Below are 14,353 nucleotides of genomic sequence, written 5' to 3' on the forward strand. Positions count from 1 at the left end.
CCAGAGCTGATTTTTTAGTTATTTGTATTTATTATTCTGCTGTTAAGAGAACTACACTGGTTGGAAATGGCAATTGCCAGAAGAACACTTCTTTTCTGTGTTATATTTCAGGTTACAAATTCTGTTCCTGCACATCAGAACTCCTCCAGGCCCAGCCCTGAACACAGTTTCTATGTAGCTGCAAGAAACATATTTCCAATTATTATTCCTCTAAGCATTGCCTCATTAGCTGGGTGCCATTTGCTGAGTCACCAGTCCCCCACCTTGGCTTAAATCCATTTCCAGCTCATTTTTTCTCCGCTACACCCCTGTGAAATTTATCCAAAGTGCTTTCAGCTCCATTTACCCTTTCCTGAACACAGTGTGGGGGAGGAAATCAGTTCAGTTTGTATCAGAGGGCTGCATGTTCCTCAAGAAACAGAGTTTCTGAGGTCTTCCCTGGAAAAGCAACAAGAATTTTGGCTACAGGCAGCAAATTTATACTCATTAAAACAAAGCTCCCCTGTTCAGGCCATATAAGGGAACATTACCAACGACAAAATCAAGCGTGGGTACTGTGATAAATAAATTGGCACGAGCCAGGCGAAGAAAACCCACCCAAAAATTATGTTTTGAACCCTCTGAAGAAAGGGAGTTGCTGTATTTACTCAGCCATGTGACACTGCCATTAATGCGTGGTGGCCCTTCCCTTCCTCTAAACCACCTGGAAGAAAAAGGGTTCTGAACAATCTTGGGATAAGGACACAGAGACGAGAATTTGTCATCCAAGTGCAAAGGAACAGAAATGGAAACCTGAGGGATCCCTTTTCCCCTTCAGGAGATCAAACTGTCCCCGTCCTGTCCAGGCCATCTGTGCTTTGCACTCTTCAGCATCGCTCAAGCCTAACTAGAAATGGCTCCTCAACCAAAAATCCCCATTTTCTTCTCCTCAAAGATGCCTTTTTGGAGAGATGTGATGCTGCCAGCATGAGCACAAATAAAAATCCCACTGAGAAGTGCTGCTTTATTTTTTCAGCCTCCCCTGAGGACTCTCCACTGCCCCCCTCAGCCCCATGATCCTGCTTTCCTTCCCACCATTATTCCCGCTGCTCTCCTGTGTCCTCCCGTGCTTCTGGACATGCCAGAGGCCATCCCACTGCCTCTCCTCCACCTGACCCAGCATCTTCCTCCTCAAACCACCACCACCACCACCACCAAGGTCAACCTTCCCCAGCCTGATGGCCCCACTCCTCCACTGCAATAAGTGATTAAAACCCGGTTAATTGTACCCCAGCACAGAGCAAATACGTGAAATACGAGCAGCTCGTCCACTTCAGTGTCAGCACTGACAGCGATTATGACAGGGTGTAAAAATGGAGAAAATTAAATTAGCTCTCTTGTACATTATGGGCATCAAATATAATGTGGGGTTGGGCTGGGGGTGGAAGGGAATAAAAGGACGTTTGGAGAGCAATTAGGAGAGTAAGAAAAAGAGACTTTCAACTCGATAGCAGAGGACAAAGCATAATTCAAGCAGGATTGAAGACTTCCCATGAAAGCACAATTCCTTTACTTCCTAACTGACAAAACAGAGGTTTCTAAACCAAAATCCAGCTGCCAAAATTGTAAATTTGTACAATTACAGCTCTACACACATGGAGTGCCATGGATAATGAGCAACTTCATTACAGACATTCTGAAACCACACTCAGTTGTCACTTACCCCACTCATTATTGCCAAAAATATTCAGGAACAACTTGGACAGACTTTGCCCTTCAATGCTGTTAAATTGTTCAAAAGAGTAAACCCATGTCACTTACCCAGGGCTGGAATTTTTAATTACCAGAGATCCCTGGCAGGACACATTTCTGGTGTCTTTTAATTAAATTCAACCAAGATGCTCCAAGGAGGAACACGAGCTACCGGTGCCATGTTTCAGGGTTCCTGAAGTCTTGTTTCTCTAGAGCGCCCTCACTGTGGATGTTTTCCCAAGTTTTTTGGTCATTAACAATTCTCTCAAACTCCTGTTCCAACCACAACTGCTGACTGACAAACAAAGGGGAGTTTAATCTTGCACAATTAATAAGACAAAACCAATTCTGATGCTTGAGCCCAGCACTGAATAATCCCAACTGCAGATTTTATCTTGCCTGGTAAATCAGCAGCTTCAAAAATGCAGTCACCAGTAGATGCTGAAGCCATGAAACACAGAACACACCCAAGCCCTTTCTTTCTTGTAACCTCTTTTCCTACCAAACTACTCTTTCAAGTAGTAATTCTGGGGGGGAAAAAAAGCATTCCGATGAAATTCCAGAGGCATCCCAACCCTCCCACAGCTCCACCCCATCAGGAAAACCCTTACCTTCATCATTCTGGGCCAGAGCCCGTGCCAGGACAGCAGCGAGTGCCGTCCCCACTGTGAACCATTTCCAGAGACAAAGCTGCTGGACCATTTTCCGTCAAACTTCACTCAAGGCAGAGCTGGAAAAGAGATTTAATACATTTATTACTCAACCTGCAAAAAGGTGAGCCACTACAAATGATTTCACAGGTAACTACATAGGGGATCTGCAGCCTCTAAGATCACAGCATTGTTTCAGCCATGAAAATAAATAAAATAAGGAAGGAGAACTCCCATTAGCATCAGTCAAGATGTGTGTACTTGTTATCTCAAGAACTGTGCATGCACAGCCCTCCAAGTCAAGAAAATGCAAGGTTCTGGCTTAAATCAGGTCAGATTTCCGTAATTTCCCTGCAATAAAGTATTTACGTTACCCTTCCTGCTTTCAAGCACTTTGGAGAAGCAACTGTAGCAGAGAAATTGCACCAATTAAAATGAGGGCTCACTGTGAAAGGCCGGAGGGAGCCAGGATTCAAAGGTATTGCCCGGGAAAAATGGGGGCGATCCCTGAGGATGGCATTCTTTAAGGACATGGGCTGTTGGGTTGTGGCCAGGAAAATGGGAAAAATACCACTACCAGCTCAAAAAAACCCCCCACAACCAACAAAGTAAAATTAAAAACTAAAACAAAAAAAAAAACAAAACAACCAAAACAAAACCAAGAAAGACCCAAAAAACCCCAAAACCACAACCAACAAACCACAACCAACAAACCAACAAAAACAAAAACCCAAAACCAAAAATCCACAACCTTCTCCCTTCCTTCCCCCAAACTCCCAACACAAACAAAAAACACCCAAACAAACAAACAAAAAAACCCCACCAAAATCCCCAAGACAAGTCTGGCTGAACTCCAGAACATATTTGGAGTGTGGAACATTAGAAAGTCATCAAAAGCTCTGGTTCATGGTTCCAATAAAAAGAATTAGCACAATTGTGCAGCCCAGAGCTGAATTACTTAAAAATATTCTTTCAAATTTACAAAGATTGGGATAAATACAGTGCCAGGCGCACAGAATGAAGAAAGACTTCCAACAATATAAATCAAATTCTTATATTAAAAAAATTAGCTGTATTTATTAAAAGTCAAACCATCTTGCAAAACAATCGTTTGGAGTTGGAGTCTCGGAGGGAAACCTGGGGTTTTTCCCCCAGGATGAGGAAAGCAAGCAGGGAAATGTAATAAACCAGACTGAGTGGCCCATATTCACTCAAGTTTCAAGTTCCTAGGTGGTTGACCATATATATCACATATAAATAGATTTCGTTTGCTTCCATGACAGCTCACACGGGTGGGATCTACAGACCATCAGAGGTTTTTCCCAAATTTAATGATTCTCTCCTGTGATTTCTGAGGCTCCCTCCGAGCCAGCACAGCTCCTTTTCCCTTTGTAAAAGCCATGGGGTGCTGGTGACTTTATCAGGATTTTAATACCAACATTCTGGAAAAATAAAGGGCAGCAGCAAAACCATTTCAAATTCTACGCTGCACCCATTGCTGCTCCACTTCTCATCCAGGGGTTAAGGACGGGGAGAGGCTTTTCCAAGCTCCTCCTGTGCTCAGGTCAGACTCTTCCCACCCTGTGCAGCAGCAGGGGGTCAGTGCAGGCTGCACCAGGCAGCAGTTCCAGGAAGAACTTTAATATTGGCCATCAAACAAGCAAAGCACCAGCACAGATCTCTTCAGATTTGAGACCAACGTTTGTCTTGGCAGAGCAGCTCCAGGTCACGGAATGCAGGAATTCAAGCCATACAAAGCACCCTCCTTCTCTCTCCTCCTTCTCTTCCCTCACCCTTCTACAGCTCTTTCTGTCCAAATTCCAACAAGGAATTATGAAGTCACAGAACTCTTAAGGTTAGAAGAGACCATGAAGGTCATTAAATCCAACCAGCACCACCATGGTCACCACAACCCCGTGTCCTCAAGTGCCACATCCACACGTGTTTTGAACGCTTCCGAGGTTGGAGACTCCACCCCTGTCCTGGGCAGCCCCTTCCAGGGCTTTACAACCCTTTCCATGAAGAACTTCTCCCTGGTATCCGACTCAAACCTCCCCCAGCACAAGGTGAGGCTGTTTCCTCTCATCCTCTCACCTGGACCCTGGGAGAAGAGACCCAGCTCCCCTCTCCTCACTATCAGCTCCTTTCAGGGAATTGTAGAGAGCAACCTCAGAGAGGAGGGGGCAACCCCGACAGCTCAAGTGGGAATTTGTGGCAAAACAGGAAGTTAGAGACAGCTCAAAGGAGAATTCCAGACTCCTCCCAAAGGAACTATTATTCCCACGTGCAAGGAGACCAGAATTGCTCAAAAGGGCCTTTTCCCTCCCTTCTCCTTCCCAAAATGCTCATTTGGTTATCGTAATCCAAACTTCCACTTAGCCCATTCCAAAGTCACTCTGGAATCTGCAACAGCACCTTCAAAAAAAAACCCCAAAATGACCTTTGCCATGATGTATTCCTGCTGACTACTTGGAAATCAAGGCTGTCTCCACATTACCCAAGTGGATTCCAATTCATCATCATTATCAAACCTCCTGGGAATTTTGGGGATGGGAACTTCTCAGTATTTCACCACTATCTCCTCCCCTGTTAACAAAAGTTCCTGAAGGAACTGGGCTCAGCTGCTTTTGCACTTGAAGCAGTGTTATTCCATTAGGTGACATTTGCTTCCAACCTTTTACACCTCACATCCCAGAAAACAGAAGTTCAGGAGACTCTTGGTGTCTTCAGGTCAGTCTAAGGAAAATCCTGTCCAAATACAGATTTTAGGTGTTATCATACCTAAAAAGAAGGGCTCGCACCCACTTTCAGAGGCCACTGATATTTGATTTTACAACCTTGAGAAACAAAATAAATCCAGCTCTCCAATCACGATGTTCTATTTTAGAAAGTTATTCAGAGCTCAGCTGACACCCTTGAGCGGAGTCTGCTCCTGAGAGATTTTTAGGACGGAATCTTGACAGATTTATTTTTGATTTTGATGAAATGTCAAGTTAAACCACAAGGATGGCAATGCTGCTGGCTCCCAGAATAAGCAGCTCTCTATGCAACTGGAATACAACAGAAGAAAAATCCTGGTTTTTGCTTCCACTTGTACCAGGAAAAAAAACCCCAAACAAAACAAAAAAAACCCCCAAAACATGGCAACAACAAAAAACAAACAAAACCCCCCCAAAACCAAAAAACACCGAGAAGAACAAAACAAAACACAAAAGAAAACACAAAAACCAAAGAAACTACAAAAAAAAAGAAAAACAAACAGAAAAAAACAAACAACAAAAAACCAACCAAACAAATAAGAACCCCAAAAAGCCAGTCTAAAGCCCAGAAAATGAGAATATTAAGTTCAAATGATTCTGCTAACTCGGAAATAGCTCAGAACAAATCCCAATTCACCACAAAGTACCAAAAGGTTGACAGTCTGTAAGAAATAAGATTGAACTCCAGACAGGGCAAGGAACAACTGTGAATTGTTAAGAGAAGGAAGATCTGTAAAGTAAAAGCATACAAAACGTCTGCAAGACTCAGTATTTTCCTGAAATATATTCTAATTTTAAATTTTAAGAGAGGATAAATGTAAATTAAAAAAAAAATGAGTTATGACATCCAAGCACTTTGAATATATTTAGAGGGACAATAATATGATAGTAAATTCCAATAATTAATTTACTTTTAGATCAGGTGCTATTACAGGATGTAAAACTTTGCATTCATTCGAAGCTGGAGGTGGGGGAAACACTGCCTTGGTCAAAATAAATAACCATTCTCTGGGCACCCTGTGCCAGGGCCTCACACCCTGCCAGGGAACAATTCCTTCCCAATATCCCATCCATCCCTGCTCTCTGGCACTGGGAAGCCATTCCCTGTGTCCTGGCCCTCCATGCCTTGTCCCCAGTCCCTCTCCAGCTCTCCTGGAGCCCCTTTAGGCCCTGGAAGGGGCTCTGAGCTCTCCCCGGAGCCTAAATTTTGGGCCAGGTTTGTCACAAGCCAGAGCCATTGGCTCCCTCACACCAGAGCTACCCCATCCACACCCAATTCCATAGGAAACACAGACTGTGGAAGTGCCCACACCACCCAAACCAGCAACAACCACTCTGAGCGTTCTCCACGAGGAGCAAACCTGGAAACAACCTGGAGGCACACACTTTGCACCTTCTGCTCCTGCAGTGGGTTTGAAGCCCTGTCAGACTGAAACAAATCACTAAGCAAGCATTATTAATTCATTAGACACATAAACAAATATTTGCTATTTAGTTGTCAAAAACAATGGCTCCTGAGAAGCTGCTGTGGCTGGGTGAGTAGCTCAGCATTTAAAAAGGGATTAAATCCCCATTTACATCTGTGCTATTATTTACACAACCAGCTTGAACTCCTTCAAGCAGCACGAGTGACACAAAGCAGGGATGCGCTTTGCACCCTACAGTCATGATAAATCTTTCAAAGTATTTATTTTTTAAAGGTTGATGCAACTGAAGTGCTTTAACACAGCAAAAAAATTACAGTGGACTGTTTTTTTATAAGGTTCATCACTATTACTGATCAGCTGAACTCTCTTAAAGACTGTAGACATAAAATAGGGATATAGAATGCTCATTCAATTCTTATTCTGGAGAGCTGGTGCCATAATAAATCAGAAATGCCAGGAAAACAGCAGGAAAAGCCTCTTACAAAAGCCAAAAAGGAGGTTAACTTGCTTTAGAGCCTGACAGTGTTCCTGGCTTGGTTAAAGCTACAGTTCATTACAAACTCTGTGTCCCAAGCGTTTGGTTTTTGTCACCCAAATAATTCTGCTGAAGTGCCAGCAGGAGGAAAAAGGCTCCTAAAAGATTATTTAACCACAGAACAGACACACCCTGGAGAACCCCAAGCTCTGTTCTGCTCCACAATGCTATTCAACACTCCAGTCACCTCACTTGGTATGGAATTCATACCCATTAATTCCATGGAATATCTCAGGGGGGTTACTTCTGATTAGCAGGTCCTGAGCCCCTCTCACTGAGGGTGCATATCCAGAGCTCATCTGCTGGAAGACACCCTCACCTGAGGCTTAAAAAACCCTACAAAACCCTAATTAGGGTTTGGTTTTACAAAACAAAACCCTAATTCCAGCTCAGGAGCTCAGGGATCACCTCTGATAGCCCAGGACATCCTGGAAAGATGAATCTCACCCCACGAGCTCCATCCCATGCCCAGGGCCCTGAGCCCCTCTCACTGGTGGGGCACATCTGCTGGAAGACACTCTCAACCTGGGGCTTAACCAGAGAAAGAAACTTTAATTGCAGCAATTCTGGCTCAGGAGCTCAGGGATCACCTCTGGCAGTTTGGGACATCCTGGAAGGGTGAAAATCAGCTCACAGCCCCCCTCCCATACCCAGGCCCTGAGCCCCTCTCACTGGTGGGGCACGTCCAGAGCACATCTGCTGGGCTGGAGAACAGCCTCAGCTGGGGCTAAAGCACAAAACCAAACCCTAATTCCAGCTCAGGAGCTCAGGGATCACCTCTGGTAGCTCAGGACATCCTGAAAGGGTGAAGATCAACCCACAGCCTTCCTCCCATGCTCAAGTCCCTGATCCCATCTCACAGCCCCTCCAACAAGGAGAAAAGCCAGGGAAAGAAGACTTCACCTTTGAGTTAAAGCCAGTTCTGGCTCTGATTCAGCTGCAAGTGTGACTAACTCTGTTTGCAGAAGTCAAATATCTGCTTAAATGCTTTCCTGAAGAATTATTCAAGCATAAGCAAATATTTGGCTGTGCTGGTGCTACAGTGAATAATTTAGAGTGCAAATCCAGCCCTTTCTCCAGTTCTGGGCCTTCCAAAAATCCAAACACGACTCCAGGTTTTATTTCACTGACACTTCATGAGCAATTAACACATGAGTATTTCAGCCTATGGATTCTTGGATTTGTTCAATCCTATTAAAGTGCTCTCATGCTCCGAGACTGGCACAGTTGAGTTGGATTTTATCACTCTCCTCTCCTTGGATAAGACCTTTCAGGAACGTGAAGATTTTTAAGATCGCATTTCAAGATCAAACCTGCTCCCCCCTCAATTCCCTTTTCCCAGCTTCTGGATCTGTTTCTACACAAATGAATGCATTAGAAAAGAGGAATACTGATGCTGCATTCCTGTCCCTCGTCCTTGTGTTATCAAGCTCTTGAGTTTTTAGCCTTACTTGGAGGCAGCATTTTTAGAAAGCAAAGACACGAGAACAAGAAAAAAACACGATGACAATTTATATGAGGATCTGAAGTAAAATTTCACCTGTAGCTTGAAATTCCTCAGCATTTCCTCTGCAGCTACATTCAAATAATTCATCTTCGAATATTCCTGCTTGCCCACATTCTTCTACGGACTACTGGCTTTCTTCCCTTCCTTGCCCCTCTCTTTAAGCCTGGTATTTTCTGTGCCTTCCTTGCAGAAATGACTCTCTAGGAGTCGATGAGATGCCACTGCAAAGCCAAAGTCAAGCCTCAGTAACAGAGCTCAAGAAAGTAATTTCAAACGTCACTGAGAACACCACAGCTGCCCCTGGGCCTGGCTGGGAAGGATGCAATGTAAAAGTTTAATTAATGAACTGTTTTTACTTCAATGCAGAAATCCCTAAGTTTATCTCAATATTTTGCCCCCCCTACCCCCCAACCTGCTGTTTTCTTGCATTCCATCAATTATAAAGCTCTTTGTTTTCCACCTCTACGTACCAGTGGTAGCCAGAGAATTCCAGAAAGGTTTGACTTGGAAGGGACCTTAAACCTCATCTCATTCCAACCCCTGCTGTGGGCAGGGACACCTCCCAGACACCCCAAGGGTACTCTTTCCACCCTCCTGCCAGCAGAACACCCTATAAATGATGATTTAAAGGATTAAAACCATTTAGTGCTGCTGGTTCCCACTGAACAAAAAGTGGATAAGTAGATGGAAAGTTTGCACGGAGAAAACTCACAAAACTAGGTAAGAGCTTTATGGGAGAACTGAGGGAGAGAAAAGCACTTTTGTTTCCTGCTTCCATCGCTAGCAATGATTTATTTCCTGTCTTTTTAACAAGTAATGCAGCTACTGGATGGATTAACAGGATTGCAGCTCTTCAGCATTCACTCCTGCCCACAAACCCATTTTTTCACGCATTATGAATTTATTTATCCTTGTTTCCAACTCCTCTGTGTGGACTTCACCTATAAAATACTGTTTTCACAGGAGGTTTTGAGTCACAAAAGAAGTTGCATGGCTGGGGCACTGTTCATTTGAAACTCCTGCTGTGCAGATGGTGCCTCCAGAAAGCGGAGAGAGCAAAGATATCCTAAACCTGACATCAGAGCCAGGAGACTCCAGCTGAAAATTAACACAAAAAGATTAAAAGAAACCCAATCCATATCAGGCAGGAGTGGCTCAGTGAGTTCTTCAATAACCTTTATCTTCCCAAAATATGCACACAGAGCTAAAGTTACACATTAAAGTGTTAATAATGAAAATATAATGCGGCATAAAAGCCCAAAGATCAGTTTCATTGCTTTTACGGCACGACAGGTATTGGATTCCATCCCAAAAAGCTCTCCATTTCTCCCTTGCCAGAGCAGCTTCTCTCTGAGGATCCTTCCCTGGGATTACATAACTCAGAGGAGAGAATCCAAGGAGTAAAATCTCTCTGACACCAGGAGATGTTTTGTCAGGAGCCCCTCTGAGTGCTCCTTGCAGGACACCAGGACCTGTCTCCACATCGTATGGCTGAAAACCTGGCTGGTGTTACAGAAATGGAAACTCCCCAAACTAAACCGGGGCAACCAACACGTCCCAGATTAATTCAGTTTAAGCCCATTGAAGTGGATTCCTTTTACTGAAGAAAAGGACATTTTCTCAAGTAGAATTTCTATGCTACCTCCTCCCTTCTCTGAGAGGATTTTTATTTAAATTCTTGTAAAAATAAAGACATTAAACTTGTCGCTTTTCTAGAAAATGAGCCTTTCTGCCGGCCTGTAGTCGCTACACCAGGAGTAGTGTTAAATACACTCTGGAGCAGTGACAGGAGCTGTGTTTGAGTAGCTCCGTGCATGACATGTCAGAATTAACATGTGCACACCCCCCGAGGAGAGATTTCATCCAGCCACTCCCAAAACCAGCTGAAGATTGTGGTTCTGGATATCACTGGGCGAGAAGTTAGGCCTGGCTTTGGAAGGTAGGCCAGATGCCAAATAGTAAGGCTGGTTACACCAGAGAGCTGCCACAATCTACAGCAGGATTCAAAAGTCCCCTAAAAAACAAATGCACATCCCATTATTGTACAGGAGCCAGCCTGCCTTGGGACACTGCCAGTAAATCCCAAATATTCCTTTTGGCACCTGGTGTTAACCCCCTGCAATCCAGGGACACTCTCCTTGTGGCTTTTGCCACAGGGACCAGGCTCCTCAGCAGAGCCCATGGAAAATTAAACCATTTCACAGGAATTCAGCTTTCTCTTCTAGAAAAGAACAGGAAATCAAAGTTTCATCTTTATCAGGTCCTGGGTACATTATCAGTGACCACATTCTGCACTCAAATCACGGATTATTTATGTAACCCCTGAGCCATGTGCACAAGGAGCCTTCAACACAAACAACCTCAGATACCCAGCCTGCTACATTTAGACCCTTCTCACACCTCACCAGTTTTCTTGGGAAGGTTCCTCAGCCTGGGCAGCTGGATTGGAGTCTGTGAATGGAACCCCAAGCCAGCTTTCATTATTGTAAGCATATCCCTGCTGTTCAGCACCTCCTTTCTGCCTCTGCTCCTTAAGGCTGACCTTCATTTTCCTCCTGCTCCCATCCAACAGCACCCCAGACCTCAAGGCAGCCTTGCCTTCCCCCATCTCCTCCTTCCCTGTCAGTTCTGCACATCAAACCTTTGTGTCCCCCTCATTCCTCAACAGCCTCTCCCAACCCTCCCGTGCCGCTCTGCTCTCCAAGTTTTCCCAAGCCTCAAGCACTCTCTCTCCTCCACTCCATGATTTTCCTTCCCAGTATTTTTGGGGAATCTTACCCTTAAAAATCCCTCTTGTCTCTTCTTAATAAGCACTGAGCATGACTGAGGTGAGTACATGTTTTGATTATGCTTGGACTGATTTCTGAGCTTGTTGGCCAGGAGGGAAAGGAGGCAGTGAAGTCTTTACTGACATCTTGACATTTTTTTAAAAGTCTGGAATCACTTCCCTCTCTTCACTGCCGCAGAGCAGCTGGGGCTGCCCCTGGATCCCTGGCAGTGTCCAAGGCCAGGCTGGACACTGGGGCTTGGAGCAGCCTGGGACAGTGGGAGGTGTCCCTGCCCATGGCAGGGGTGGCACTGGATGGGCTTTAACCAACCCAAACTGTTCTACGATTCCATGATTTATCCATCTCCATTTAACCACTCCACCTTCTGAATCTCCTCATCCCTCCAGCTGCTTCTCAGCCCTCTGGCAATCACATAAATCCATCTCCTGAACCTCTGCTTCTCCAGATATCGTCACACCTCAGTGCTGCATCATCAACCCTCAACAACTCATCATTTCACTCCCTTCATTTTCTATATTCCTGCTTTCCTTAAAACACAGAACACCCAGCACTCTCATCCAGCCAGGCTGGCTATTCCAAGACATTAGGCATCCACATCTCCCAAGCAAATTCTTCTCTTCCACCCTTCCAGACTCTCCAAAGTGCTTCTGCCCACTGCTGAATGCAGGGATGGATGTGGCATTTCCAGCCTTTTTTGTTCTGCTGGATGTGTGGGTGATTCACATGCTCAGAGTCGGGGGAATGTGGGCTGTGCCCACATGCTGGGGCACTCAGATGGGCACCGGGCACTCATCCAGGGACAGCTGGCACCGAGCACCTACCAGAGCTGCTGGGGATGGATTTAAACACCCACGTGTGGGTTTTGATCTGCTCAAGCATCTCCTTGGTCAAATATCCAGCAAGGAATGGTTTCTGAGGAACAGAAGAGAGATAAAGGTGGGATCTTACAATTCATTGTGGAGACAGGAAAACAACAGAGATGACTTTGGGAGAAGTGCAAGCACAGGGATTTTCAGATGGTTTCTGGCTGCCACAGGGAACTGCTTGCAGGCTGGAGGTAGGCTACAGCTGCCAAGGATTACTGGTGTAGAAATGGTTTGGGTTGGCAGGGACCTTGGAGATCCTCTCATCCATCCCTCCATCCATGGGCAGGGACAACTGTTCCTTCCTGCTCAGGCCCTGCTGAGCTGAGCCAACTCAGCCCACAAAATTCACCTCTTGTTCAACTCAGTCCTGTGTGTGAATCCCAGACTGGTTTGGGTTGGACAGGACCTTAAATCCCATCCAGTGCCACCCCTGCCATGGGCAGGGACACCTCCCACTGTCCCAGGCTGCTCCAAGCCCCAGTGTCCACCCTGACCTTGGGCACTGCCAGGGATCCAGGGGCAGCCCCAGCTGCTCTGGGCACCCTGTGCCAGGGCCTGCCCACCCTCCTAGGAGGAATTTCTTCCTCATATCTCACCTAAATTTCCCCTCTGGCAGTGGGAAGCCATTCCCCCTTGTCCTGGACCTCCAGGCCCTTGTCTAAAATCTCTCTCCATGTTTCCTGTAGCTCCTTCAGGCACTGCGAGGCCCCAGTGAGGTCACCCCAAAACTTCTCCTCTCCAGGTGAACACCCCGAGCTCTCCCAGCCTTTCCTCCCAGCAGAGCTGCTCCATCCCTCTGCTCATCCTGGAGCCTCCTCTGGACTCTCTCCAGCAGCTCCAGGCCCTCCCTGTGCTGGGCCCCAGGCCTGGGGCAGCTCTGCAGGTGGGGTCTCACCTGAGCACAGGGGCAGAATCCCTCCCTCCCCTGCTGTCCATGCTGGGGAATCAGCCCAGGATTGGGATAAGAAACAGGGAAATCTAGGGAAAAGCTCTGCACCTCACCCCAGCATTGTACAACAGATAGTTCCACATCATCACCAGCAAATCTGAGGTGGAGGGAACAGCCACGAGGGAAGTGATGCACAACAAGAACCTCAATCCTACACTTCGAATGACTCCAGCACATTTCCTGAGTTTGAATGCAGCACATCCCTTAGAATGGGTCAAGCAGCTCTGTTGGACATGAAACATCTCATTGTTTATTTCGATCCTTTGCTCATAGGGCCTGTGTTGGTGGTTATTTCTAGAAGAAGATCAGCCAAAATGGGTTTACGAATGTTTATATTTAAGAAACTATTAAGATATCCAGGTAACAATAAGATCCTTTGTTGGGGTCCCTCCCCCGCCGTGCAGCCCTGGCAGAGGGGCCCTGAGGGCACAGACACGGGGTTTCCCTGCCCCTGCTCAGCCTCGTTCCCACTGGTTGGTTTGTGTTCCCTGCGCGGGCAGAAGGACCCTCGGTCCGGTGACTGGAACAGTTCCTGGGCACAGCCCCGGCCATGCGGCTGGGGAAATAAACATCTCTGAAACAGCTAGCAAGAATCTGTCCATATATATTTCCTTTCCACGGGACTCCTGGTTTGATACATGCATGTTGCAGTATCCCCACTGCAACAATCCTTGATGGAAATCCAGGAATACCACCAAAAGCAGAGCTTTTTAACAACCCGGCAATAACACATCACTCAGAGGAATGTTGGAAAAGAGGGCTATTCTCAAATTTCAAAAGCTGTCAAAGTAACTAAGATTGTTTCACCAATTTCCTGTAACATCTCACAAAGGAAAAAAACACCATTGTTTTCTGACAGGCTTTAAATGAACAGCACCCTTACACCCACACAAGGTCACAAGTTTGTCTCTGGCTGAGGCCAGATGTGGGAGAAAGGACAAAAGCAAACAAGGAAATGCACTCAGAGATGCAGAGATCGCTCGAGGAATGCACAGCCCGTACACATCCACAGGCTCCTGATAACATTCTCCCCCTCTTTCACTCACTTTTCATCATCTTGCTTGATATTTTCATTGGTACTGAGCTGACATTTCCATGAATTCCATTAAAAACCCTGGTGTTTAGAAGACATTAGGTTGA

The 14,353-nt window shown here is 45.8% G+C and overlaps 1 protein-coding gene across 3 annotated transcripts in view; it reads right to left on the reverse strand.

Moving 5' to 3' along the window:
• Positions 1 to 2,433, reverse strand: part of PCDH15 (protocadherin related 15) — a gene marked incomplete at both ends in the record, with an annotated part of 282,257 nt that extends 279,824 nt beyond the window's left edge. For all 3 annotated transcript variants that reach the window (XM_082286268.1, XM_082286266.1, XM_082286267.1), the window contains one exon: positions 2,343 to 2,433. In XM_082286268.1, the coding sequence (XP_082142394.1) occupies positions 2,343 to 2,433 (91 nt within the window). The remainder of the gene's footprint in view (positions 1 to 2,342) is intronic.
• Positions 2,434 to 14,353: the final 11,920 nt, after the last annotated feature.

The sequence above is a fragment of the Coloeus monedula genome, assembly GCF_965178545.1.
Source record: "Coloeus monedula genome assembly, chromosome: 8".
In the NCBI taxonomy this organism is placed as follows: Eukaryota; Metazoa; Chordata; class Aves; order Passeriformes; family Corvidae; genus Coloeus; species Coloeus monedula.